This window comes from Capsella rubella, unplaced genomic scaffold (genome assembly GCF_000375325.1).
Source record: "Capsella rubella cultivar Monte Gargano unplaced genomic scaffold, Caprub1_0 scaffold_4, whole genome shotgun sequence".
NCBI lineage: Eukaryota > Viridiplantae > Streptophyta > Magnoliopsida > Brassicales > Brassicaceae > Capsella > Capsella rubella.
In genome coordinates this window covers 12,615,461-12,640,051 of record NW_006238920.1, presented here as the reverse complement: position 1 = coordinate 12,640,051, position 24,591 = coordinate 12,615,461, and the positions used below count along the sequence as shown (strand labels likewise).

Below are 24,591 nucleotides of genomic sequence, written 5' to 3'. Positions count from 1 at the left end.
TCAAATACACACAAAATTGTAGACATTATTAGACAACACACATTATAGTCTTCCAAGTTGCAATCCAAGCAAAATAACATTAATGCTTCACCGAACCGAACTTACGAAATTCAAAGTTGCACCACACCACAAGTAGTGAAACATATTAGTTAACCATTGAACATAACATTAATGTTTCACCAAACTAGACTTATGGAATTCAAAGTTGCACCACAAGTAGTGAAAATGTTAGTGAACGCCTTGCCACAGGGCGGGAACAGTTACTAAAAAAACTTTACGTAAATCATATTGGAAATTTCAGCTAAGCATATAGTCTGAAAATCGATTGAAAAAACACCAACTTTTTAAGTAGAGAAATCACAAGATATCAAGTCTAATAAAATTCGATTATATAAATATACGACATGTCCTACCTAATTAAACTAGCTTATCCCCACCAAACATAACATTAACAAACAAGCCATCATCATACACCAAATTTATGTCACGTATACCAAACTTTCTATATTATTGTAGTATATTTTATATATATTAAATTACGAGTCACGAGACATATAAAATAATAAGCTCCAAACCACTCCTTTATATATATACAAAGAGTTTGTACATATTAATACATCACTGATCATAACTATTCTTAAATTCGGCTTAAACTTATATTCTTTCGTTTCTATGTCCCTCGACAGTTAGTTAACTAGATTTGTGCATCAACTTCTCAATAGTCATTCTTGATTTGCTTCTTTTACATTATCGTTCCAGCCTGGTTTCCTTCTTTTATATTTTACATATTATTGTCATAAATATGAAAAAATTCGAAAAGTGCATAGAACGAGAGATGAAAATCTCCAATCTCGACCAAGATCAAATTGTCGCACATGACACCAAGTACGCAATGATAATATTCTACACTATACATTGAAGCCACCTGTCTGAAAAGGACTCCTAGATTTGGAAACCAGATAATTTTGATAGGGATTATAGAAGTGAAAACCATGAAAACAAATTACGTGAATATTAAAACAACACGTCGCACTAATTTTATATTTGCAGATCATGTGATTCATATGCGCACACCAGAATATAAAAAGAATGCCAATTTGTATTGATCGGCAAGCAAGAGGTAAATTTTTGGAAAAACATGAACGCCTTTATTAACATAAATCGTATTGTGAGTATCTATGTAAGACTACTACTAATATAAAAGAAAAAATAGAAGAAACGATACAATTAAACTGGTCGTAGTAGAAATAGCGTATCGAACCAAAGTGGTGCAACTAACGAGTGTTCCAAATAGCGTAAAGTAATTATGGTTGAAAACTGAAATAAATTTATACCCAATAGTTGGTTTTCATTTATTTTGCACCACTTGCAGTGAAAACAGTTCACATGATTTTGCTAAAAAAGTCGAGACATCATCAATAAATTACCACTATTATTTCACAGTAAGTCAGTAGCTAACTTACTGAAAAAAACAAAATTATCTTATTTTATCAATCTATTCCATTTATTCATCTAAAATTCAGTCCCTTAGCAAAAAAAAAAGATAAAAAGAAACAAGGATTAGGAATTAGGAAACATCCACCAATATATAAGATGCAAAGAGCAAACGCCAGTTAAGTCCTCGATCAATCTACACGCACATGTTCTCTCACACCCAATTACATAAGAGCTATGTCCATTTTCATCATGTACATAAACAACATATACAGATCCCATATACATGCAAATGCTGATCAACAGACTTACTTATCATAAGCAGCAAACTGATCAGCAGGTGCGCTTATCTCACTCTCGACATCTGCAGCATTACCACCACTAGTGCTGGTCTGTCCGAGCAAACTACTTATTGAACGTGCCTTTACCATCCCAAGCTTCACTCTCTTCTTCTTCACTTCCACTGCCGCCGCTTTTTTCTCTCCGCCACGACCACCACCGCTCTTGTTCGTGCTCCTTACCCTTCCTTTACCGAGATGATGCTCACAAAGAGAATACCCAACAAGCGTTTGCTGACAACATCTCCATCCTCTACCATTAACGCGGCTGCACCGTGATCCTTCCTCTAAACCACCACCACCATTCTTTTTCGTTTTCTTCTTCCCTTTACTACCGCCACTAGCTTCTTCTTCATCTTCATCTTCGTAATCCTCAAAGTTTATAAAGCCTCTTCTCTTCCTCAAAGTAACAACCTTGTCATTCTTCTCGATAACTAGCATATATACACAATAGTTAGATGGTGCAACCAGAGAGAACAAATTTCACCAAAAAACATTAAGCTGTATATGTGTACCTTGAGTTGAAGGGTCGGGTTCTCCTCGGGAACGAACGTTCTTGCTGTAAATATTGTTTGACACAAAGAAGTAAGAAGAATTTTATAATCAGATATTGTAAAAAAGAGATGAAAGCGATCTATGGGTGCAAGATGATAAATAATAATAGAGCACACAAGGTAAGGGCCGATATGGGGACCATAGAGTTTGAGTATAAGAGTATCCCATGCTAACTTGCACCGTCATGAGGGGTGCATGTTTAGATGAGTATTATTGTGTTACTCCTCCCTAACTACTCCATGTATTCCCAAATGTTAATAGTGTGAGAATAATGACGATAATAAAACAAGAAGAAACAAAAGAAAAGGATTGCAACTTTCAGAGTAGATTCAACTTGATCATCCATCAGCAAAAAAAAAGAAACTATAATTCACATATAACAAAAGCTTTGTATAGTTGTAAGAAGCATGAAAGTTTTGATTTTGATCTCCAGTTTTATCAGTTGGGTTTGTTCCAAGCTTGGATCTTTTGTATGTAAGCAAAGAAAAGATTTGTATTTTCGATTGTATACAATTACACCACGAAAAGTTATATTATCAGAGAAGAGAAGGAATTGAAAGAAGAAATCTTAATATCTGAATTCATCACATACCTGCTCGACGCATCAGTACGACTCTTCACGTCTACATCATCATCCTTTGAGATAAACAAAAGAAAAACGAAGATAAGCAATTGAGCATTCCTGCTTATTATTATAAGATCTGCAAATGAAGAAGCAATTCTTCTACTACATGGCTGGTGCACAAAACTTGAAACCAATTATATATTTTCACACACATACACACACAAGAAAAGAAAAGATAAAAAAAAGAGTCCAAGTACGGTCGTCATATATCACAAACTTGCACCCAAAAAAAAATCCAACCTTTAAAAAAAAAAGAAAAGAAATTGGAAGTTTCTCAATTGGTCTGTCTATACGTATAACTAAGAAACTCACCAGAGCTTTCACTTGCTCCTTCTTCATCAACAAATCTCTTTGAATTAGCCGATCAGAAACAGGCGACGGAGGCTGAAGCTGAAAAGAAGCAAAAGCTCCGTCTCCGTCTCTGTAACCACCGCAAAAGTACCTGGCGGTGGCCGTCGGTGAGCGGTTAAAGTAGAGATCTGAGAGAGGAACTGGTAAGAGAGACGAAAGAGGAAGAGGCACTTGTCGTTTCCGGATCCTCATCGAAAGAGATATAGCCAAAAAGATTCTTCCTTTTTCTTCTCTGCTCTCTCTATATCTCTGCTCTCTCTCTCGAAGCTTTTTGATTTATGGGATCTTTGCACCAAAGAAGGGACTGTAGTATCAACCCAAATAGAGATATATATATAAAAGAAGGAACAAAGAGTGATCTTCTTTTTTTTTTTTTTTTATTACACGGACTTGGGGAAAAAAAAAAAAAATGGCTTATTGGCTTTGTGGTGGTGTTGTGTTCTTGTTTAGTGTTGTGCTCTTTTTTTCTCTCTCCACCTCCTCTCTATCTCCTCTCACTTTCTTTTCCTTCTTTATTTATTTCGTTGCACCCAAAAAGCAAACTTCGTAGTAAATTGAATTTGAAAGAGGACGAGCACGAGCCCATGTAAGAATGGCTGAGACAGAGATTAGTAGTATGTAGTTTTTTCCCCAAAAAAATATATTGTTATTTCATATAAGGTAACTAATATTTGTAATTTTTATTTTACTTTAGGTAATTAAAACGATAAAAAGATATATCTGAATGGTGATACAAAATACAAAATTATGGTGATACAAAACGGTAAACAAATTATTATCGAAAATATGAAAATAAAGATAAGATGTAGTATTTGTTTTCATTTATATATATATCGTCTAATTTTGGTTTTAAAAATAAATATAATTTGGCAATGGCTTACTCCAGTTTTTGAACCATGTTACATCTGTATGTATAATGTCAGATAATTAATCAAATAATAAACTCATGTACACTAGTTATATACTATAAAACAACATGTTTGTTGTTGTATGTATACATGCAACACAGACACAGTTGAACCGGATTTAGTTGTAAAAAAAAATGGTAGAGAGCAGCAAACAAAGATGCATATGTAAAAATAATTTCTTGAAGCTGTAATTAGTGGTGAACGTACTGAGGTGTGATTTGCGTTGAGTGAAATTATATAGGAGGCACGTGGAGAGTGGATGGCGCACGTGCGGGGAAACCGGGAGAGGAGGTAACCGGTCTGGGGTGTTCTCTCTCTCTCAACGCTGCCAGCTTGGACGAAAGAGAGAGAGATGGAGTGGGTGAGAGAGAGAGAGAGAGAGAGAGAGAGGGAGAAGAAGTTTTATCCTCAAAGGGGCTCTCTTTGTTTCGTTTCGTTGGTGGGTCTTTTTTTTTTCTGTGTTTACAACCCTCATAACTTGTTCATAACGACCCCATATGTTTCATTTCTTCATTTCTGCCCCCTCCTCCTATGTTTTTTTTGTTTCAATTTTAATGATACATTACTACCTCATCATATAATTTTTAATTATTATTATTATCATAGTCGTATATGATGTGTCTTTTTGTCATGTGTTAACATTTGTTTATCGTTTCATTTTTTTTTGTAGTATTACAAAAGTTAGCAATAATAACAATTTTTTTTTTTTTATATATAAAAACAAAAAGACAGGAACGACAATGTTGCACTTAAACTCTCCCAATTGGAATAAGTGGTGGGAATGGGCTGGCATGTCACATTCAGCCAAAATCACGGCTATTAGTTTTTTCTTCTTCTTCTTCTTTTTGTTATCGTCTAAAGTTGGAGGTTAGTAAGAAGAACCCAGCTCTCTACGTGTGTTAACCTACATGTGCACCTTTGTTCACTCACTTGCTTACTTTTTTTTTTTTTTTTTTCCTAAAAAAGTAAATATTTCATTAATAATGAAAAAAGTTAGGGATTACAATAAAATAAATCCTATAAATTGGTTTTGGTATCAGTCCATATAAACGGCAAAAAAGAATAAAAACAATCAGTCCATCAACTAAAGCAGTATGCTTTTGGTATCAATGAAGTGATAAACTTAATCAGTCCATAAACATCGACAAAAACAATTACGTTTTTGGAGTCAATGAAGTGATAAACAGATTTGAAAAATCCCTAGGTGAGACCTCAAGGAGAAGAAACACTAGTTGTCAAACGGCAATGACCGTTTCAGAGAAACCATAGCAATAGGAAGCCTTTCACCGGCAGTCCGAGAATACTGAGCCGTCAACGGCTTAGATCAAAAAGCTCTCAATCACTGATTCCCTCTTCATCAAGCGAGAGATGCTTTTTGAACAATCCATGAGCTTTCTCAGAGCGGAACCACACGAACCAAAGGAAACGAAAGCGCTAGCTCACTCTACCAAGCTCTTTCCCCGAGGTCGGCTAGCACAGAGCAAATCTAACAATACGACCAAACGCTAAACAATCCTAAGGCCTTACTAGCTCCTCCTTGCTTACTTTTTTCGATCCATAATTCTTACTAATGGTCGTGTTTTTCGTGTCTTTGATACTTAGATGTGAAGTTTGTCAATCATGAATGTTTACTGATCTTCTTTTCTTTGTAGAACTTGTCCTTTGTGAAAACTACTCGTTCGATCGAACTGTTCATTGTATTCGTATTTATATATATGAAACAGAACCATAAGTAATGCACATTAAGATATCGCTATGTGATACAAACCCGAACCATAAGTCATTTGACCTCATTGCACTCTACCACTCATAAACCAAGTCCATATATATATATCGCTAATCAAACTTCACATTCATGAAAAGTCATTATACATCTATTTATTTATTAGTGCATATTTGCTTTTTGTAATGGTTTATTTTTTTTAATTACATTACATGAATTATCAGACCTCTTTTTTTATCATTAAGAAATTACACAAATTTAGGTTTTATCTTTAATTAACAATATTCCATGTGTTTCCTTGTGCTTATCTCATATCTTTAATTTCCAATTATGAAAATTGTGTTAACTATATAGAGATGTGTTATTCAACTTAATTCAAAATATTAATTATATTTTTACCAAATATAAATAGATTTGATTCCTTTATAAAAAAATTTAGGTAAGAAAAATAAATAAATAGTAAAAAGAATTGTATAGTCAACTAATCCTGGCCGTCCGGTTACAAGGAAAGGTTATCTTTGCCGTGAAATATATTAGTATACACCGGAACACAGGTGATTACGCCCTCTCTCTCCTTCCCAATTCTGATTGAAAAGATTTGATCGTGTACCATTTGAAGCTCATCTCCATTTCACGAACCGGAGCTCCAAAAGCTCACAACAATAGTAACCCTCTCCGGAGCTGTTCGTCACCCAATTCTCTTCCTTTTTCGTGTTCGTTGATTGAGACTTCTCTTCCCTCAATTTTCGATTAAAGGCAAGAGCTTTGAGGTGGGGGGGGGGATTTTATTTCTCCAATCTTAATTTAAAATTTGGGGGTTTTCATGCGGGGATTTTGGGATTTATAGGGTTTCAGATTGGGGGATTAATTGGAGAATTCAGTGTTGAGCTCTGTAATGGAATAATGGAGAATTCACAAACGTTGGTTCTGGAAATTTTCTTTTAGGTAATCTCTCGTTTTCTTCTGCTGAGTTTAAATTTCGTTCCTTTTATTTTATCCGGAGACAATAGATATATAGCTAAGCATAGTTTTTGAAATTGTTCAGTTTAATGGTTTAGCATCAGCTATGGATTTATTTTGTTTTAACAAGTTTTAGTGTGAATTGTATTCATATGCTTATGGTTTTGTGTGTTAAACTTGTTTGGTTCTTCATGAAATGCTTATTTCTTGGAATCTTTTATATAAGAGAAGGTTTGATTATGGTTTCTTTTTAAGCAGGATAACAAAGATTCAGAGGTGTCCGTTTTTTGTTTCTTGATGGCTGAGGAAATATCTAGCACAGTGAACCTGGATTTGAATCTTGGTCCTGACCCTGAGTTAGGTCTCCAGCCAGCAACGGATTCTGCTAGATCTGATTGGGGCAATGGCCCTGCTGGTGAATTCGAATTTCTGAGAAGGTTTAGAAGTCGGTACCGTTCACGTTTCAGAACGATTGATATGCTTCCGGTTCTTTCTGAAACACATAGCCCTGCGATAGAATTGAGTCAACTGTTGGTTACCTCTGCAAATGGAGCTGCCTTACCAGCTGGTGAGGGACGCATAGCTGGTGGAGAGGGAGTTAGTGAGGACTCGAAAAAGTGTGAGAATGGGACCAAAGTGATGGAAGCAGATAATGTAACAGAGGAGAAAAAGGATGTTGAGAAGAGCGTTGGCAACGAGGGGAGCTTTTTCGATTGTTATATATGTTTGGATTTGTCCAAGGATCCAGTTGTCACCAATTGTGGCCACCTTTACTGTTGGCCTTGCCTTTACCAATGGCTACAGGTTTCAGAGGCTAAGGAATGCCCGGTTTGCAAAGGGGAGATATCTGCGAAAACCATGACTCCAATCTTTGGACGTGGGAAACATAAAAGAGAATCTGAAGAGGTTTCAGATACCAAGATCCCTTCGAGACCCCAAGCGCGGCGTGTGGAGAGTTTGAGGAATACACTTCACAGGTCACGTGATTCACCAGCGGAGTTGCTGAGGCATTTACAGGATAGGTTCGGTAGGGAAGCTAGTACAGGAGATAGACGCACCAGACCATTTCTTAACCGGTTTATGAGTTCGAGGGGAGTTAGAGCAGAGCAGAACCAGTCTAGTGTGGTTGCACCATCAGATGATATCAACGAAATTGATCTGATCTCAAACATTTCCCCTGAACCTGAAGGGGAAAACGAAAACCTGAGGTCCTCCCGTGGTTTGTCAAACCGGAGACAGTGGGCACAGAGAGCAGGGAGGATGTCTTCTATTACTTTGAGCTCTGCTGAAAGATTAGTGGATGCTTATTTGTTAACACATGCATTGGGGAGGAACCAAGAGCAAAACATCAATACTCCTGTTGGAACTGAGGACAGGGACTCGTTCTCAAGCATAGCAGGTGTAATGAACTCGGAGAGTCAAGTTGATACTGCGGCTGAGATTGATTCAATGGTGACTGTTTCGACATCTTCATCAGTGAGAAGACATGAAAACGGTACGAGAGTGTCTGATGTTGACAGTGCAGATTCTCGTCCATTAAGGAGGAGAAGGAGATTGGCTTAGAAGGTGAAGGAGAAGAAAGAGGAAGCTAGGATGCTCTTAAGTTGAAAAGCTGCAATTTTATTGTTTTTTCTTTGAGATTTTGGATTTTGATGATTATTTTTTTTATGCTTAGGGGATAATAATGAACCACAGATTAATAATAGATAATATCTATTAGATATCATTTGCTTACATTCCGTTCGATTTATGTGTCACAATTCTATTGCTGGGGTGAATAATGAGAGTTTTAAGTAAATGTAGGTATATGCTTAATATTGTTGCAAAAACGAACAAAAAAGTCGCTTTGGCCGAGTGGTTAAGGCGTTTGCCTGCTAAGTAAATGGGGTTTCCCCGCGAGAGTTCGAATCTCTCAGGCGACGAATCTTTTATGTTAACATATTTATTGACGCGGGGGTGTGTATAAACCAAGCCTGTCCCGCGCGGGTTCATTAAAGGAGCTCGAGATTGAAAGAATACTAATTTATTAAATTTTATTTATAAATAGAGAAAAATCTGACTCTTTTTTTTGTTCCACAAGACAAAATTTGTTTTTTTTTTCTTGGGGTCTAGTCTAATTTATTTTTGTTAAAACACACAATCTGAAAACTAAAACTCAAATGAAGAAGAATATTCTTTCTTGGATGGATTGATTTTAGGAGAAAAAAAGTAACGAAGTTTGTGATTTGGGAATCTAAAATTCAGAAGCAAACGTGTCTGTACATTCCAATTCTGGTAAATCAATCAATCATCCGCGTTTCCTTTTCTTTATCGATTCTTCTTCATCGTCGTCTGAATCCGCGTTTCTTTGTTTCAACCTCCCAAAGTTTCTTCCCGTGTAAATCTCTCTCTCTCTCTTTGATTTTTTCTTCAAATTTGTTTTTATTGTTTGTTTGTTTCCCTTTCTCTGGGTCTGAAATCAGGTTTGTTCTAATTCGAAATATTACTACGAGCTGAGGAATCATATTATATGGTTTTGTGTTCTATTTTTTGTTTTTGTTTTTGTTTTTACGTTCGAGGGGATAGATTGATCTAAATCTTCCCTCTTCTGCTTAATTGGATTCATAAACTGATGTCACATTACTTGGTCACTGGTGATGAGAATTTTTGTAAATCATTTTGTGGGCACTAAGCTTTTCTTTTTAAAGTCTCGATATCTCAGACGGTAGAGATGCATTTCGTTTATCAAGTTTTCTACTTCTGTTTGGATCTAAGTCTAAGTTATTTGATTTTTAGAGTTTGAATTTATTTTTATCTCCATGTTTGTCAACAATATCCAGTCCGATGTTTGTCCTTCTTCTTGTGTTTTCATGTTGGATCTCTTTCTCTTTTGTCTAGTTAGACTGAAAAGTTTGCCCTGCTAAGAAAACATATTTTTTCACTGTGACACTGATGAGGGAATTTCGAATCTTGCTAGTTTATGATTTGTGACTACACTTCTTGCTGATTTGTCTGATTGATGACCTTACTTATATTTCTGCAGAGTAGAGGATTCAACTTGTGATCACTTTGCTTATGTGCGTAACTGTTAATGGAGAATCACGGTCCACGCTACCCATACCCTTATGGCCAGTATCCATACCCTTACCCATACCCAGCTCCTTATAGACCTCCCAGCTCAGAGCCATATCCACCACCCCCTACCAATCAATACAATGCCCCTTATTATCCTTACCCACCACCTCCATATGCTACACCACCACCACCATATGCCTCACCCCCGCCTCATCACCACACTTCAGGTTCCCATTCTGGTCCATTAGACTATAGCCACAACCCACAACCATCATCTCATGCCGGTCCTCCAGAGTATCACCGCCATTCTTTCGACTACCAACATCAACCTTCTCCTTACCCTTATCCTGGCCCTCCAACACCTCAACCCCAAGGTAACTTTGGCGCTTATGGCCCCCCTCCTCACTATTCTTATCAAGATCCAGCCCAATACCCCCCACCTGAAACTAAACCCCAAGAGCCTCCTCCTCAGCAAACTCAAGGCTATCCAGAATATCGTAGGCAAGACTGTCTCAGTTCTGTTGGAACACCTCATGATAACGTAAGCAATTCCGGATCTTCTTATCCTCCTGTTGATGAACTTCTCAGTGGTCTGCATATTTCGAATAACCAACCAGCTCCCTCAGTTCCACAATTATCCTCCCTCCCTTCCAACTCTTGGCAAAGTCGCCCTGGGGATTTGTATGGTTACCCTAACTGCTCATTTCCAAGTAACTCTCATTTGCCACACTTAGGGCGAGTAGATTCTTCAAATTCTTATACTCCTAGCTATGGATCTACTGAATCTCCGCATAGTGGGGATATGCAGATGACTCTATTTGGTAAAGGATCGCTGAAGGTCCTATTGTTGCACGGGAATTTGGATATTTGGATCTATCATGCAAAGAACCTCCCAAATATGGATATGTTCCATAAGACACTGGGTGATATGTTTGGAAGATTACCAGGAAAAATTGAAGGGCAACTTAGCAGTAAGATCACCAGTGATCCTTATGTTTCTGTATCAGTAGCAGGTGCTGTGATTGGAAGAACATATGTCATGAGCAACAGCGAAAATCCTGTTTGGATGCAACATTTCTATGTTCCTGTTGCTCATCATGCTGCAGAAGTTCATTTTGTTGTTAAAGACAGTGATGTCGTCGGTTCACAGCTTATAGGACTGGTTACAATCCCAGTGGAACAGATATACTCTGGTGCAAAAATTGAAGGAACTTATCCAATTCTAAACAGTAATGGGAAGCCTTGTAAACCAGGGGCAAATTTGTCATTATCAATCCAGTATACTCCTATGGACAAACTCAGTGTTTATCATCATGGAGTTGGGGCAGGTCCTGATTACCAGGGGGTACCTGGAACATACTTTCCGCTTAGAAAAGGGGGAACTGTGAGATTGTATCAAGATGCACATGTCCCAGAAGGGATGCTCCCGGGTATAAGATTGGACAATGGAATGTCTTACGAACATGGGAAGTGTTGGCATGATATGTTTGATGCCATACGGCAGGCGAGGCGATTAATTTATATCACAGGTTGGTCAGTGTGGCACAAAGTTAAGCTGGTTCGTGATAAAGTAGGTCCAGCATCAGAATGTACACTTGGGGAGCTCCTAAGATCAAAGTCCCAAGAAGGCGTGAGAGTCCTGCTTTTGATTTGGGATGACCCAACTTCACGAAGCATCTTAGGGTATAAAACAGTAAGTTACATACACCCTCTGGTTTCTACTGCACTTTCTTTTTGTTTGTGTTCTTTATTTTCTGATTAATATATTGTATTCTGTTTCATATTTAGTGAGTGGAAGTCGGAATATATTTAGAGTTTCAGTAATCGATTGCTTTGGTTTCATGACATTTCTTCATATTTATAGTAACAATTTTTCTTATAAATTATTAGGCCATATGAGTTAAATTCATCATTCTATAGATTGAGAAAGCCTTAATCATGTAGTAACTACTAGTTCATTATGAGGGCTTGTCAAACATCTGGTGTCTTATCTTAAGTGAAATTTTTGACTCAACTTGTTTACCTGTACAGGATGGCGTTATGGCAACCCATGATGAGGAGACACGGCGTTTTTTCAAACACTCCTCAGTTCAAGTCCTGCTCTGTCCCCGAAATGCTGGAAAGAGACATAGTTGGGTCAAGCAGAGGGTAGAGTAGCACTTCCTTTTTCCTCTTTTTCTTTAACTAGGTATCCGATTTCTGATTAAATTTTCGTCAATCAGGAAGTTGGGACAATCTATACACATCACCAAAAGAACGTAATAGTTGATGCTGATGCTGGTGGCAACAGACGGAAAATTGTAGCTTTTGTTGGTGGTCTTGATCTGTGTGACGGCCGATATGACACTCCCCAACATCCGTTGTTCAGGACACTACAGACAATTCATAAAGATGATTTTCACAACCCCACTTTTACGGTACAGATTCTTAATATTGTGTAGCTTTCTTGGTAATAACTTAGTAAGCGATTACCTTGAACTGTACAATTTCTTAATCTAGTGGGAGCCAAATTTGATATTTTAATGGAAATATAATATTTAATTTGTTTAAATGTATTGTTTGACATTAATTATGTCGTCTTTGTTCTGGCTTCTTTTTTTTTTGTTCAACTAGATTATGCAAACAATCATTTCAGTACACGGGCTTTGTGTCATATAAAACTGGATAGCTGATTTTTCGATTTTTTTTTGTTGAGATCTTTGTTCATCATTTGTAAACATCAAAATTATTAAGCTCTGACATTGATAACGATCTGGTAGTGGGATAACACCTTAATTTGTGTACTCAAAAATGTTATCATTTTATCAGGGAAACCTTTCTGGATGTCCAAGAGAGCCTTGGCATGACTTACACAGTAAGATCGATGGCCCCGCTGCGTATGATGTACTGACCAACTTCGAGGAGAGATGGTTGAAGGCTGCGAAGCCTACCGGGATCAAGAAGTTTAAGACTTCCTATGACGATGCGCTGTTAAGGATTGATAGAATTCCAGATATATTAGGAGTTTCTGATACTCCTACTGTTAGTGAAAACGATCCTGAGGCATGGCATGTTCAGGTAAGAACATCAAAACTGTTACTGTTTGGAAGAAGACCTGAGTGGTCGAGTATTTTATGAAGCCATGATTTAGATATTACGTCTCTCTTAGTATTGCATGCTACTTAGAGATGAAGAGAAATAGTTAATGAACATTTGCTAATCAGTTTATAGACCCATGTAGCAACATATCGCCTGACACCAATTTCCTAGTACCCGATTCTTCTCTTAATCTCTAGCCATTTATCTGAAAGGGTCCCTTCTGGATTACCTTTATAAAGAGGTTTCGGTGAGACTATATGTAGAGTTGGTGAAAGATGTCATATTATACTAGATCATGCAGATTTTGAAATTTGGTCTAAAATATTTTTCTGGACAATTATTTCTCTATTCTGGGAATATAATTTGGGTTCATATTAAGCAAGCTAAGCTGATGTCTTTCTGGTTTGATACAGATTTTCCGTTCAATCGACTCAAACTCTGTGAAAGGTTTCCCAAAGGATCCAAAAGATGCTACGTGCAAGGTGACTTGAAAAAGCAAATGAATTTTTAGGTATTATTATGTTTGGATGTCTAAAAACATGTCAGAAAACTAATCCATGAAAAGGTTTTTGTTTTGAATAGAACTTGGTGTGTGGGAAGAACGTGCTGATTGATATGAGCATACACACAGCGTATGTCAAAGCCATTCGTGCAGCCCAACACTTTATCTATATTGAGAATCAGTATTTCATTGGGTCTTCCTACAACTGGAATGCGCATAAGGACATAGGTTGGTTATATGTCTCTGCTTGTTTATTTCAAGAACACAAGAGACTTAAGTTTGTTCACACACTTATTAATATTGTTCCTAAGATAAAGGCATCAAGCAATTTGTCTACAAAACTAAAAGTGTGTCATTTGTTATGATATCTATGAAATTATTCTTCAACCATGACCTTATACGTCGTGTCTCTATGCTAGTTTTAGGTTTTTTTTTATTTGTGTCACTCTTTGATTTCCGATTTTTTTTTTTTTTTAATTTGGCATTCGATTTGAGTTGCATTGGCTCTTATCATTGCTATACAATGGTGGTGTGTAGGTGCGAATAATTTGATTCCTATGGAAATTGCATTGAAGATAGCTGAAAAGATCAGGGCAAATGAACGTTTTGCTGCATATATTGTCATTCCAATGTGGCCAGAAGGTGTTCCAACTGGTGCTGCTACCCAGAGGATTCTATATTGGCAGGTATTTCTGAGTAAAAACTTATGGCGTGGTTGTCTATGCCAAATTCTTCCTGACATTTCTCAATAAAAATTAGAAATCACAAAACTAACTAGAAATTAGTAGAGATAATCTTGGATGGTATATGTTGTTCTCAACACATGAAAAATTCATATATCATCAATATGATTAAATGATTTAGAAGTGAGATTTATGCATGTAATGTTTATGTTTCTTACATAATTTCGGTCTGGGTATTTGGAGATTATGAAACTGAATGTCAGTGTTGTCATCGTTGCAGCACAAGACAATGCAGATGATGTATGAGACTGTCTACAAGGCATTAGTGGAGACAGGGCTTGAAGGAGCATTCTCCCCACAAGATTACCTCAATTTCTTCTGTCTTGGGAACAGAGAAATGGTGGATGGAATTGATAACTCAGGAACAGGGAGTCCAAGCAACGCAAACACTCCTCAGGTAACTAAACGCCGATGCCTGCTGCTTAACTTTCTCATGTTGTTGAAACGAGGAGTCCCGATGGTGTTGCAGGCATTGAGTCGGAAAAGCAGAAGATTTATGATCTATGTTCACTCGAAAGGGATGGTAGTTGATGATGAATACGTAGTAATTGGGTCTGCAAATATAAACCAACGATCAATGGAAGGCACAAGAGATACAGAGATTGCAATGGGAGGTTACCAGCCTCAACATACATGGGCAAGGAAACATTCCGGTCCACGGGGTCAGGTAAATCCCGATAACTGAAAAAAGACAAACCAATTATGAGTTCATATTCTGGTTCGACAATTTGGATCATTGACTTTTCCTCTTGTTTCCTTTGCAGATCTATGGATACAGAATGTCGCTTTGGGCAGAGCATATGGCAACATTAGACGACTGTTTCACTCAACCGGAGAGTATAGAATGTGTAAGAAAAGTGAGAACAATGGGAGAGAGGAACTGGAAACAGTTTGCAGCTGAAGAAGTTTCGGACATGAGAGGACATTTGTTAAAGTATCCAGTAGAAGTTGATCGGAAAGGTAAAGTCCGACCACTTCCAGGGAGTGAGACGTTCCCGGACGTCGGAGGTAACATTGTCGGATCGTTCATAGCCATACAAGAGAATCTAACCATTTGATAATAAGGAAGCAGTGTCACTTTTGACAATATTTGTTTGTGGATATTATTGGTCACCGTTGACAATAGACGGAGGGAGGTTTGATTAATTGGTCACCTTTGCACATTATTTATATCTTATAGGGTTATGTAATAAATTATGATACGTAATTTGTTGTGTACAAAGTGGTGCTTATAAAATGAATGAAGTATATACATTTTAGTCGTTTTAACGTCAATCAAAATTGAAGACTTGTTTTTTGGTTTTGACATCAGCTTACTAAGATTTTTGTAAAACACGAACCGAGCGACACACTGAAATTTTTTGAATCCCACATGTATTATTTTGTTGAATTTGACCCATTGAGAATCTTATTCGTTGATTTTTTTAGAAGAACAGGAACATATCAAATTGTGAGAAAAAAATAATAAAAAAAGAGTAACAAATCAAATTAGTGAATTACTTCGACAAAAATCGCTTTCATCGTACCAACAACAAAAGACACAGACGTCAATAGGTACTCTCAGCCACAATCTCATCTGAAATAGCAAAATTGATGGAAAAGTTTTGGCTTTTAATAGAATTGGAGGGGGAGCAAATGGCGCTGGTTCTTCCATCTTTCATCACTCTCTCTTATCTTAGATCTCCGACTGCACCGTGTTTGATCTCCAGAGTGCCCATCTCTAATCTAATCAGGAGGTATAGAGATGGGTTTTGGGAACCAAGCGAGGCCGAGAGAAGACACGCCTCTTCTCAGTAAAGGACCACCCTTGTCGAGCAAGTTCAAGACTTTCGCCAATGTCTTCATTGCTATCGTCGGCGCTGGTGTCCTTGGTCTTCCTTACGCCTTCAAACGCACCGGATGGCTCATGGGTTTGCTTACCCTCTTTTCCGTCGCCGCTTTGATCAACCATTGCATGATGCTTCTTGTTTATATCCGTCGCAAGCTTGGTGTCTCCAATATCGCTTCTTTTGGAGACCTTGGCTTCGCCGTCTGTGGCAACATCGGGAGGTTCGTCGTCGACATTCTTATCATTCTGTCTCAGGCTGGGTTTTGTGTCGGATACCTCATCTTCATCGGTACTACTTTAGCTAATCTCTTCAACTCAACCTCGCCAACGACTCTGACTATGAGTCTGAGGCATTTAATGGGTGTGTCCCCTAAGAGTCTCTACATATGGGGATGCTTTCCGTTTCAGTTGGGTTTGAATTCTATTAAGACGCTCACACACTTGGCACCTCTCAGCATATTCGCCGATGTGGTTGATTTGGGTGCTATGGCCGTGGTGATTGTGGAGGATGTGAAGATTACAATGGAACAAAGGCCTCAAGTTGTCGCCTTTGGTGGCATGTCTGTGTTCTTCTATGGGATGGGAGTGGCTGTTTATGCCTTCGAAGGGGTGGGAATGGTTTTGCCTCTTGAATCCGAGATGAAGGACAAGGACAAGTTTGGCAGAGTGTTGGCCCTCAGCATGCTATTCATCGCCGTCATGTACGGATCTTTTGGTGCGTTAGGCTACATGGCTTTTGGGGATGATACAATGGATATTATCACAGCTAACTTGGGGACAGGACTGGTGAGCAGTCTGGTGCAGCTTGGGCTCTGCATCAACCTTTTCTTCACTTTCCCCTTGATGATGAACCCTGTGTTTGAGATCGTGGAGAGACGTTTCTGGAGTGGAATGTATTGTGTGTGGCTCAGATGGCTACTAGTCTTGGCAGTGACGTTGGTGGCTCTCTTGGTGCCAAACTTTGCTGATTTTTTGTCATTGGTTGGCAGCAGTGTTTGCTGTGCATTGGGCTTTGTGTTGCCCACTTTGTTCCATCTATTGGTCTTCAAAGATGATATGGGGTGGAAGCAACGGGTGTTAGACCTGGGGATCCTACTATTGGGTCTCGTTCTAGCTGTCTCAGGTACTTGGAGCTCCCTGAGTGAGATCTTCCAGGAGTAGATAGGTGGACAACTTGTTTCTTTTGTTGGATTTTTTTCTACTTTCAATGAAAGCAAGTGTCAAAGTCTTGGAGTGTTGTTATGCTATTTTTGTTGGAATGCTATTATGTTAAAAGTAATAACCATTGATCATGTGTCAAATGTTTTGATTCTGTGATCCCTTAAACAAGCACGCTCTTATTGCGCTTGGTAATTATTTTCAACTGTTTCAATCTTCATTTAGCCATCAACACTCATTGCTAAACCAAACAAACATCAACTCCTTTTGGGATGTTGTTGAATACGCAGCACATTTGAATTCATGATGCTTCGTCAGGCCTGCGATTAGAGGAAAAGCTGCCACAAGGTACATAGTAGCCACCACATATCCTTTTGCACCTCTCAGCGTCATTTTATAGATATATAGAGATGAATGTGGGAGAGGAGCTTGAAAAAGAGAGAAAAATCAAATGGCAGACACAGGCAAAGGAAGCTCTGTCGCTGGCTGCAACGATCGTTGTGGCTGCCCTGCTCCGGATCCTGGTGGCAATTCCTGCAGGTTGGTCCTTTCTATGCTCCAGGATTTGATGTGTTGTGATCTTAAAAACATGGTTCCATTGCATGTAGGTGCAGGATGAGAGAAGCATCTGGTAGGGATCAAGCGCACATGTTGTGCCCGTGTGGGGAGCACTGCGGCTGCAACCCCTGCATCTGCGCCAAGACTCAGTCCCAAACCTCCACCAAGGTTTACACCTGTGGTGAGGGCTGCACCTGCGCCACTTAGACATCCCTAACTATGTCTATACCATGCTTGTGTGATAGGTCCTAGCTAGTCAATCTGAAATAAAACTGTTTATTAAGTCCACTACAACAATATATATATATATATTTATCGTATGCTCTGTTCTTGTCTTATACCACACCAAGAATCTGAATATCCTTTCTTACAACTTTTGAGGGTCTAGGACTAATACAATCTACTTATACTAGGACAAACCATATTGGCCTTTCAGATTAACTAGCTAGCTTGTGTTACTTATAGACTGGTAGAGGTTCTTAATTACTAGTCGGTAAAGGTCTGAGACTTTCTTGATGAATTGGCCTTTCTTATAGACAGACCTGATTTTGGATGCTGGAAGAGTAGCAGAGTCAATAAGCTTGAAGATGCTTTATTTTAAAGCCTGTAATTTCTGAAGTCTGTAAAAACTCAAAGTTTCTTACTTGTGAAACATAAAGCGCACGGCTATTTTGTATTATATTGAAAGTTATTGATGCCAGGACAGTTCACTTGTGATTGCTACTTCTCCAATCTCCAGTTGCTAATGGATTTATTGAAACTTGATGCTCACCCATTGCCTGTGATTTCCATGAAAACTATAGTCCTGGATATGTACGTAGAAGCTCCAATATAACAAAGGATGAGCATCAATCAAATGTCTGATTCATATTACTCAGAGACACACATAAGCAGTAGATGTAGAAACAAAGGACTCAGAAGCTGAGGACATATTGTCAGATAAAACGACTCTATGCAGGAGGTTCTTTTCTGTTCCAAGGTGAATCTTTGTACATAGTCTCTGTATAGATTAAATTTGGTTTAAGAGGAGTTTAGCCTTGTTTTGTTGGTCTAGTATTATCTCTGGCTCTTGAATGTCAAGAAAATGGAGTCACCACCAATATGTGATCACTTATTGTCTGTGACATGTAGCAATGTTAAAGTTGTACTTGATGGATGAATATATTTGATGGCCAAAGATACAAGAACAGTAGAATACACACACGCACACACACACGTGTGGTCAGTGGTGTTGAGTACAGGAGTGGAAAAGAGAGATAGGTTTTGAGAGATGGTTGGCATTGAGAGTAAAGGAGCAGATGATCCTGGTATAGAACTTGGATGTGACGAGTCTTCCCAAAATGTAAGCTCTTGAACGAAGGACGAGAGTGAGATTCAGTGGCAGGGAGAGTGTGTCGAGATGGAAAGAGACACCGCCGTAGAGAGGAATTTGATGGCCATGCACCACCGTAAGCAAGGTCGTTTCGCCGTGTCTACCAACCGTGAACTTGTTCATCTCACCGGATGAGAGGAGGAGGTTGGAGTAGTGAAGGAGGAGAGGAGAAGCAGTGACGTGCACGGAGAAGAAGGCCGATGGGTTTCGGAAAAAGATCCTCACCGTGGAATTAAGAGACAGCATGTCCGTAGGCACTCCGCTCAGATCGTTACCGGCTTGCACGTTCAAGTTCCTCACGAGCATTCCCTGCAGTGCAACAACAATACTCTTTGTCTTATTTTCAGTCTGACAAGTGACACCTAATCACATTCCAAACCAAATCAATGCACATTTGTCTACTTGTCTCTCTCAATAGATATATTTTTTTGTTTTTCAATAGAAAAAGTGTGAAACCAAATACTCCAATGGAAGTAAATATTATATTCATAGTTGGCTTTTATCCCAATGGAAGTTGTTTCTTTTAAGGGAAAAAACAGAACACAACACACTCGTCCACTAGACGAGTTAACTCAGCGCAGAAGAATCACCGAGTGAGAAAGGAGTTACCTTTACAACAACTTTAGGAGGGTAGGATTTGCTAGCACCCCACAGAATAAGAGAGAAGACAGAGAACAAGAGGACCAAGGAGAGGAGCAGCCAAGCGTAGAGGCGCACATTCCGAAACGGGTCGTCATCTCCGCAGTCCGTTATGTCGTCTCCGTCGTGGATGAATCGACGGCCTTCGCGGACGGACTTGTAAGAGAAGAGGGCACGGTCGGAGAAGCGAGAGGTGGATGACTCACGGGAGTGATGGATGGGTGAGCAGTGGTAGTAATGGGGATGCGAAGGTGAGCCCATGAGGCTGCAACCAGAGCCGAACGACATCTTCTCAGCGTCATGATTGGAGGGACTCTGTACGTAGTAAAGAGGTCTAATCGCCGAACGTGGCGGGGACAAAGCCGGGTCGATGCTTGTAGCCTCCGAGTCTGTCTTGGCATGCATGTTCTCTTTCTTTCTCTCTTTCCTTTAAAGACAAGAGTAATGGAAGAGGCTATCAGAGCAGAGCAGCAGCAATGGAACAGAGATGGTAGTAGTGCTGTGTTTGGATTTTGGGAGAGTGTGCAATAAGAAGAGATATATGGGGAATGAATATGATCACTCTTCATAAATCATCTTTTTAAGCAAGTTGGTCCCATACTTTTTTACTGGCTCTTCTCTTTACTCACGCGCTTACAGGCGTAGCCAAAACATAAAAATGTTGATTAGATAACGGACGGTGAGTCTCACGCTCGGGACTAAGCGCCTGGGACTATGGATACAGTCAACTGTACTGACAGAGTTACCCAGAATGTCTTTGAACATTTGAAAACTCTTTCTTCGATACAATAGAATAGATGAGAGTTTATAGATTTTCTTTTACGTTTCTCAGTTTGGTGGTGGGTAAGTACTAAAAAAGGCCGATGTTTCAGGCCCAGTCATATTATTAACTTCCTTATGTGGCCCATTGACAAAGATTCTACTTCAATAGAGGGTCTCTAGATCTGGATTCTTTTACACTTAAAATCACTTAAGTATTTACTTTGAACCGTGCCAATGCCAGAATTGCTTGATGCAGTCGTTTCAAAATCCAATGCTATCGAAATCTTTGAGCCCATTAACAAACACACTTGGTTAGAGATTTTATAATCGAACTAGAAACAATCAAACAAGACTACTGATCAGCTGCTCTTGTCATTGCTACAAGATTGCTTGCTGCTTGCGACTTGCGACTTGCGACTTGCGAGCCATCCATCATTAGCTGGGAATGCTGTTTTGTTTACGTCCCAGGAGCATGTACAAGTCAACGACACATTTGAAAAAATGGTGAGATGAGAACACCATTTTCGTTGTTTTGTAGGTGAGAGACCCACCCACATTTTGTTTTTTTGATGAATTGACCCCTAAAGAATAAAAATTTGGATAAAAGGACCAAAAAGGCAAATAGGTGAATTTTCCCCAATTCAATTTGAAAAGTGTTGTAATAAAGAAAAAAAAGAGAGAGAGAGAGAGAGAGGAAAAGAAACAACATTAATGGGGGGGGGGGGGGGGTTTCTTCGAAACCAACAACAAGACACGACACGATACAACTCAACTATAATCCTCCTTTCTCCCTCCCTTCCCTTCCCTTCCCTCTCTCCCTTATGCCCCTGCCGTCATAATTTCATTTTTCTTCCTAAATCACTGATTGCTTTCTTCTTCGTTTGATTCATCCCCCCCCTCCCCCTCCCTCATGTGAATCTGAACTGGAACGCCACCGTCCCACCGCCTTCAAATTTCTTCCCTTTGGGTATGTATCTCTTTCTCTCTCTTCAAGTTTATTTCAACCAAATTTGGGTTTTTCTTTCTTCCATGGCCTCTTAATTTAGCATCGAGAAACATCTCAGGAAGCTGAGGAATTGAGATAACTAGCTTCTTCTTTTTTGTTTGTCGTGCTCTGGCTCCTTGTTGTGACGAATCTGACCTCTCTTTTATTTGAAAATTTCGAATGGGTTCTGTTTATCTTCTCAATTGCTTAGCTCTTTTTTCGAATGGGAAATTACTTAGTCACACTGACGAGGAGTTTTTTGATTAAATTGAGTATGCATCGAGCAACATTTTTTGTAAATCGAATTCAGCTTCAGTTTAGTCTTTAAACCAACTTATTTGATTTCAAAATTTCGAAATTTTGCCAATTTTTTATTCCTCCATGTTTGAGATCCTGAGGTTGAACTTTTTTTGTCATTGTTAGTTTAACAATATTCAAATCTGATGCTTGTCTGTTTTTTTTCATATTAAATAATTGATTGCCCTGCAAAGACAACAGATTATTCAGTTTGATAGCTCTAGCTTAGATTGTTTGGTAGCTTCTGATTGTTACTACTACAATAACATTTTAAAAAATTATTGGAATTGTAAGCTTTTAGTTTTAGCATTGTTCGTTCATACATGAACATATTTCCTGTTTGAATTTTCGACTATCCAAGATACTATCAAAGCCTAACTTGTTACATACCTGTTTCATTTCGATAGGAATTGTGAAGAATTTAAACCAAGTGGCTGTGCTACGTTTTTTATGCTTGGACCGATCCTAAGAGACTCGAGTTGCAGTATGTCGTACTGCTTAGAGATTATTGATCCCGTTTTCCGGAAATAAACAAAGGAACTTGACCAATTGCACCAAGTAACTACCTCCTAACCTACTTTGCTCCAATTTTTGAACTAACATGTTACCTGCTTGACTGTGATAACATTTCCTTTCGTTTTTTTCAAGGTTTTTGGTACTTGTTAAATTTGCCTCGTGATGTAAATAAGCTTACATTTTGGCCATCATATCTTCTTTTGCAGAAGAACAAGAGAGGAGAAGAGCTAGTTTATACTTATTAGATATTTTAATAAGTTTTTGAGTAGTTTTGGACTCTCCATGGCTCCTGGTGGCAGTGCATTGAAAGAGGCCCTAGAATCCAACTCAACAGGCTTGGATTATGAGGTTAAGATGGCAAAGGTTGAGGCTAATAATAAACCAGCAAAATCAGGTAGTGGCTCCATTGGTAAATTCCACTCGAGCAATGGTGTTTATGAGCTCCTTGAATGTCTGGTTTGTACAAATCTCATGTATCCTCCAATTCATCAGGTGTGTCTCTTTTCTTCCTTTGGTTGTCACTTACATACGTCTTGATCTGTAAAATATGTTCCTTTCTTAACTTTGTTTTTCCTTTATTTAATGTTGACCTCTATGTTTGTTTCCCATAGTGCCCGAATGGCCACACATTGTGTTCGAGCTGCAAACTGAGAGTGCAGAACACATGCCCTACATGCCGCTATGAGCTTGGTAACATAAGATGCTTGGCCCTGGAGAAGGTTGCAGAGTCTTTGGAAGTTCCATGTCGGTACCAAAATTTAGGGTGTCATGACATTTTTCCATACTACAGCAAGCTCAAGCACGAGCAGCATTGCAGGTTTCGATCCTACAACTGTCCTTACGCTGGTTCTGAGTGTTCAGTGACGGGTGATATTCAGACTCTTGTTGACCATCTCAAAGATGATCATAAAGTTGATATGCATGATGGGTGCACATTCAACCATCGTTATGTGAAGTCAAATCCACATGAGGTCGAGAATGCTACATGGATGCTTACGGTAATTTTATATTTATGCATTCCCTTATAGCTCTCTAGTCATTGTTAAACTGTACTTGGCAGTTGGCATAGTCAATATCTCGTCATGATTTTGGAATTCATGTCGCATACTGTTTGCCATATCTTTATCGTAAAACAGATTTGATTATCAAAGATGGGATTCATGGTTATTATTTTGTTAAGTCTGCTTTCTTTATTGATACCTCGTAATCTCATGGTTTTATCACAAAAGAATGAGACTAGGGTGGGTTGGGATTTCTTCATTCTTTCGCTAGAAAACAAGAGTACCAGAATAGAACTGAACATTGAACCCTGAATTTGTATAGGACTGTTGATTTTCTATGAGACAGATATTTTGGATATAAGAAGAGAATTAAGGAACTGACGATGTCACGACTTGAATTGAATCATAGTTTATCTGATGCTGTCTAGGTCTTCAACTGTTTCGGAAGGCAGTTCTGCTTACACTTTGAGGCGTTTCAGCTCGGGATGGCACCAGTGTACATGGCGTTTCTGCGGTTCATGGGAGATGAGAACGAGGCTAAGAAATTCAGTTACAGCTTGGAAGTTGGAGCTCACAGCCGTAAACTGACATGGCAAGGGATTCCAAGAAGCATCAGAGACAGTCACAGGAAAGTCCGTGATAGTCAGGACGGACTCATCATTCCTAGAAACTTGGCTCTCTACTTCTCCGGCAGTGACAAAGAAGAACTCAAGTTGCGAGTCACTGGAAGGATATGGAAAGAAGAATAAGCAAATGATGATAGTAATGAGTCATGATGCCAAAGCAAAATGGGAAATAAGAAATAAGCTCTGAAGAATTGTTTCAAGTCTATAACGGATGATGTACATAACAGCCTTGAGAGAGCTTCTTGATCATATGGGAGGAGTCGAAATTCCAAATTTTTTTCGTCAACTTTTTTATTCAGTAACTAAGAGATGAAAAATGATCACATGCTTGGTTGAAAAAAATATCTTATGGTTTGCATTGCAATGTTACAATCTTTGTCTTGTAATTTTGGTTGTGTTGGAAGAGATGAAGACGATCTTTTTGGTTCTGTTCTTCTTTTTTTTTTGCTAAATTTGTTGTTCAATTGGTTCTGTTCTTCGATCAAATGGTTTCGTTGTATGTATATCATACCGTATGGTTAATGTGACAATAGTACAAAACACATGTGCATGAGTTAAGCATCATTATCCTGAACGAT

At 38.7% G+C, this 24,591-nt stretch overlaps 7 protein-coding genes and 1 non-coding gene across 12 annotated transcripts; 6 read left to right on the top strand and 2 right to left on the bottom strand.

Annotated features, from left to right (window-relative positions):
• Positions 1-1,560: 1,560 nt before the first annotated feature.
• On the bottom strand, positions 1,561-3,809 carry LOC17889148. Its single transcript, XM_006294765.2, has 4 exons — positions 3,265-3,809; positions 2,920-2,963; positions 2,288-2,331; positions 1,561-2,206 (listed from the first exon to the last, which is right to left on the bottom strand). The coding sequence occupies exons 1-4, from the start codon at positions 3,493-3,495 to the stop codon at positions 1,743-1,745; spliced, it is 783 nt and encodes a 260-aa protein (XP_006294827.1). The 5' UTR covers positions 3,496-3,809; the 3' UTR covers positions 1,561-1,742.
• Positions 3,810-6,505: 2,696 nt separating this feature from the next.
• On the top strand, positions 6,506-8,640 carry LOC17889626. The gene is made up of 3 exons (XM_023784102.1): positions 6,506-6,704; positions 6,782-6,879; positions 7,153-8,640. Exon 3 carries the CDS (start codon positions 7,192-7,194, stop codon positions 8,455-8,457), a length of 1,266 nt encoding a protein of 421 aa, XP_023639870.1. The 5' UTR covers positions 6,506-6,704; positions 6,782-6,879; positions 7,153-7,191; the 3' UTR covers positions 8,458-8,640.
• A 94-nt stretch (positions 8,641-8,734) lies between these two features.
• On the top strand, positions 8,735-8,816 carry TRNAS-GCU. The gene has a single exon. It is a non-coding gene; the product is annotated as a tRNA-Ser (tRNA).
• Positions 8,817-9,002: 186 nt separating this feature from the next.
• Positions 9,003-15,540, top strand: LOC17890254 (phospholipase D beta 1). 4 transcript variants are annotated; one of them, XM_006295874.2, is made up of 11 exons: positions 9,003-9,271; positions 9,917-11,641; positions 11,980-12,096; positions 12,171-12,365; positions 12,757-13,005; positions 13,440-13,508; positions 13,609-13,756; positions 14,066-14,214; positions 14,492-14,668; positions 14,741-14,938; positions 15,036-15,540. In XM_006295874.2, exons 2-11 carry the CDS (start codon positions 9,965-9,967, stop codon positions 15,327-15,329), a joined length of 3,273 nt encoding a protein of 1,090 aa, XP_006295936.1. In that variant the 5' UTR covers positions 9,003-9,271; positions 9,917-9,964; the 3' UTR covers positions 15,330-15,540. The 4 variants fall into 4 exon arrangements, with proteins under 4 accessions (XP_006295936.1, XP_023639868.1, XP_023639867.1 ...); XM_023784100.1 differs by having other exon boundaries at positions 9,003-9,168; positions 14,492-14,938; XM_023784099.1 differs by having other exon boundaries at positions 14,492-14,938.
• Positions 15,541-15,817: 277 nt separating this feature from the next.
• LOC17890319 (amino acid transporter AVT3B) lies at positions 15,818-17,416 on the top strand. The gene has a single exon (XM_006294237.2). The coding sequence runs from the start codon at positions 16,016-16,018 to the stop codon at positions 17,258-17,260; it is 1,245 nt and encodes a 414-aa protein (XP_006294299.1). The 5' UTR covers positions 15,818-16,015; the 3' UTR covers positions 17,261-17,416.
• Positions 17,417-17,557: 141 nt separating this feature from the next.
• Positions 17,558-18,808, top strand: LOC17889695 (metallothionein-like protein 4A). Its single transcript, XM_006296002.2, has 2 exons — positions 17,558-17,797; positions 17,866-18,808. The coding sequence occupies exons 1-2, from the start codon at positions 17,709-17,711 to the stop codon at positions 18,020-18,022; spliced, it is 246 nt and encodes an 81-aa protein (XP_006296064.2). The 5' UTR covers positions 17,558-17,708; the 3' UTR covers positions 18,023-18,808.
• A 141-nt stretch (positions 18,809-18,949) lies between these two features.
• On the bottom strand, positions 18,950-20,478 carry LOC17887678. Its single transcript, XM_006295543.2, has 2 exons — positions 19,797-20,478; positions 18,950-19,496 (listed from the first exon to the last, which is right to left on the bottom strand). The coding sequence occupies exons 1-2, from the start codon at positions 20,229-20,231 to the stop codon at positions 19,038-19,040; spliced, it is 894 nt and encodes a 297-aa protein (XP_006295605.1). The 5' UTR covers positions 20,232-20,478; the 3' UTR covers positions 18,950-19,037.
• Positions 20,479-21,315: 837 nt separating this feature from the next.
• On the top strand, positions 21,316-24,449 carry LOC17888261 (putative E3 ubiquitin-protein ligase SINAT1). Of its 2 annotated transcripts, XM_006294609.2 has the most exons (5): positions 21,316-21,555; positions 22,278-22,428; positions 22,593-22,878; positions 22,998-23,384; positions 23,816-24,449. In XM_006294609.2, the coding sequence occupies exons 3-5, from the start codon at positions 22,669-22,671 to the stop codon at positions 24,134-24,136; spliced, it is 918 nt and encodes a 305-aa protein (XP_006294671.1). In that variant the 5' UTR covers positions 21,316-21,555; positions 22,278-22,428; positions 22,593-22,668; the 3' UTR covers positions 24,137-24,449. The 2 variants fall into 2 exon arrangements, with proteins under 2 accessions (XP_006294671.1, XP_023640467.1); XM_023784699.1 differs by lacking the exon at positions 22,278-22,428.
• Positions 24,450-24,591: the final 142 nt, after the last annotated feature.

Bases quoted from the DNA above. Each gene is read 5' to 3' on its own strand.
- LOC17889148 (XM_006294765.2), bottom strand. From the start codon at position 3,495: ATGAGGATCCGGAAACGACAAGTGCCTCTTCCTCTTTCGTCTCTCTTA. The intron at 2,964-3,264 runs GTGAGTTTCTTA...TTTATCTCAAAG, and splicing joins AGGAGCAAGTGAAAGCTCTG to GATGATGATGTAGACGTGAA. The intron at 2,207-2,287 runs GTACACATATAC...TATATATGCTAG, and splicing joins ACCCGACCCTTCAACTCAAG to TTATCGAGAAGAATGACAAG.
- LOC17889626 (XM_023784102.1), top strand. From the start codon at position 7,192: ATGGCTGAGGAAATATCTAGCACAGTGAACCTGGATTTGAATCTTGGT.
- LOC17890254 (XM_023784100.1), top strand. From the start codon at position 9,965: ATGGAGAATCACGGTCCACGCTACCCATACCCTTATGGCCAGTATCCA. The intron at 12,097-12,170 runs GTAGAGTAGCAC...TTCGTCAATCAG, and splicing joins ATAGTTGGGTCAAGCAGAGG to GAAGTTGGGACAATCTATAC. The intron at 14,215-14,491 runs GTATTTCTGAGT...TCATCGTTGCAG, and splicing joins AGAGGATTCTATATTGGCAG to CACAAGACAATGCAGATGAT.
- LOC17890319 (XM_006294237.2), top strand. From the start codon at position 16,016: ATGGGTTTTGGGAACCAAGCGAGGCCGAGAGAAGACACGCCTCTTCTC.
- LOC17889695 (XM_006296002.2), top strand. From the start codon at position 17,709: ATGGCAGACACAGGCAAAGGAAGCTCTGTCGCTGGCTGCAACGATCGT. The intron at 17,798-17,865 runs GTTGGTCCTTTC...CATTGCATGTAG, and splicing joins CCTGGTGGCAATTCCTGCAG to GTGCAGGATGAGAGAAGCAT.
- LOC17887678 (XM_006295543.2), bottom strand. From the start codon at position 20,231: ATGCATGCCAAGACAGACTCGGAGGCTACAAGCATCGACCCGGCTTTG. The intron at 19,497-19,796 runs GTAACTCCTTTC...GTTGCACTGCAG, and splicing joins CTCCTAAAGTTGTTGTAAAG to GGAATGCTCGTGAGGAACTT.
- LOC17888261 (XM_023784699.1), top strand. From the start codon at position 22,669: ATGGCTCCTGGTGGCAGTGCATTGAAAGAGGCCCTAGAATCCAACTCA. The intron at 22,879-22,997 runs GTGTGTCTCTTT...TGTTTCCCATAG, and splicing joins TGTATCCTCCAATTCATCAG to TGCCCGAATGGCCACACATT. The intron at 23,385-23,815 runs GTAATTTTATAT...GATGCTGTCTAG, and splicing joins ATGCTACATGGATGCTTACG to GTCTTCAACTGTTTCGGAAG.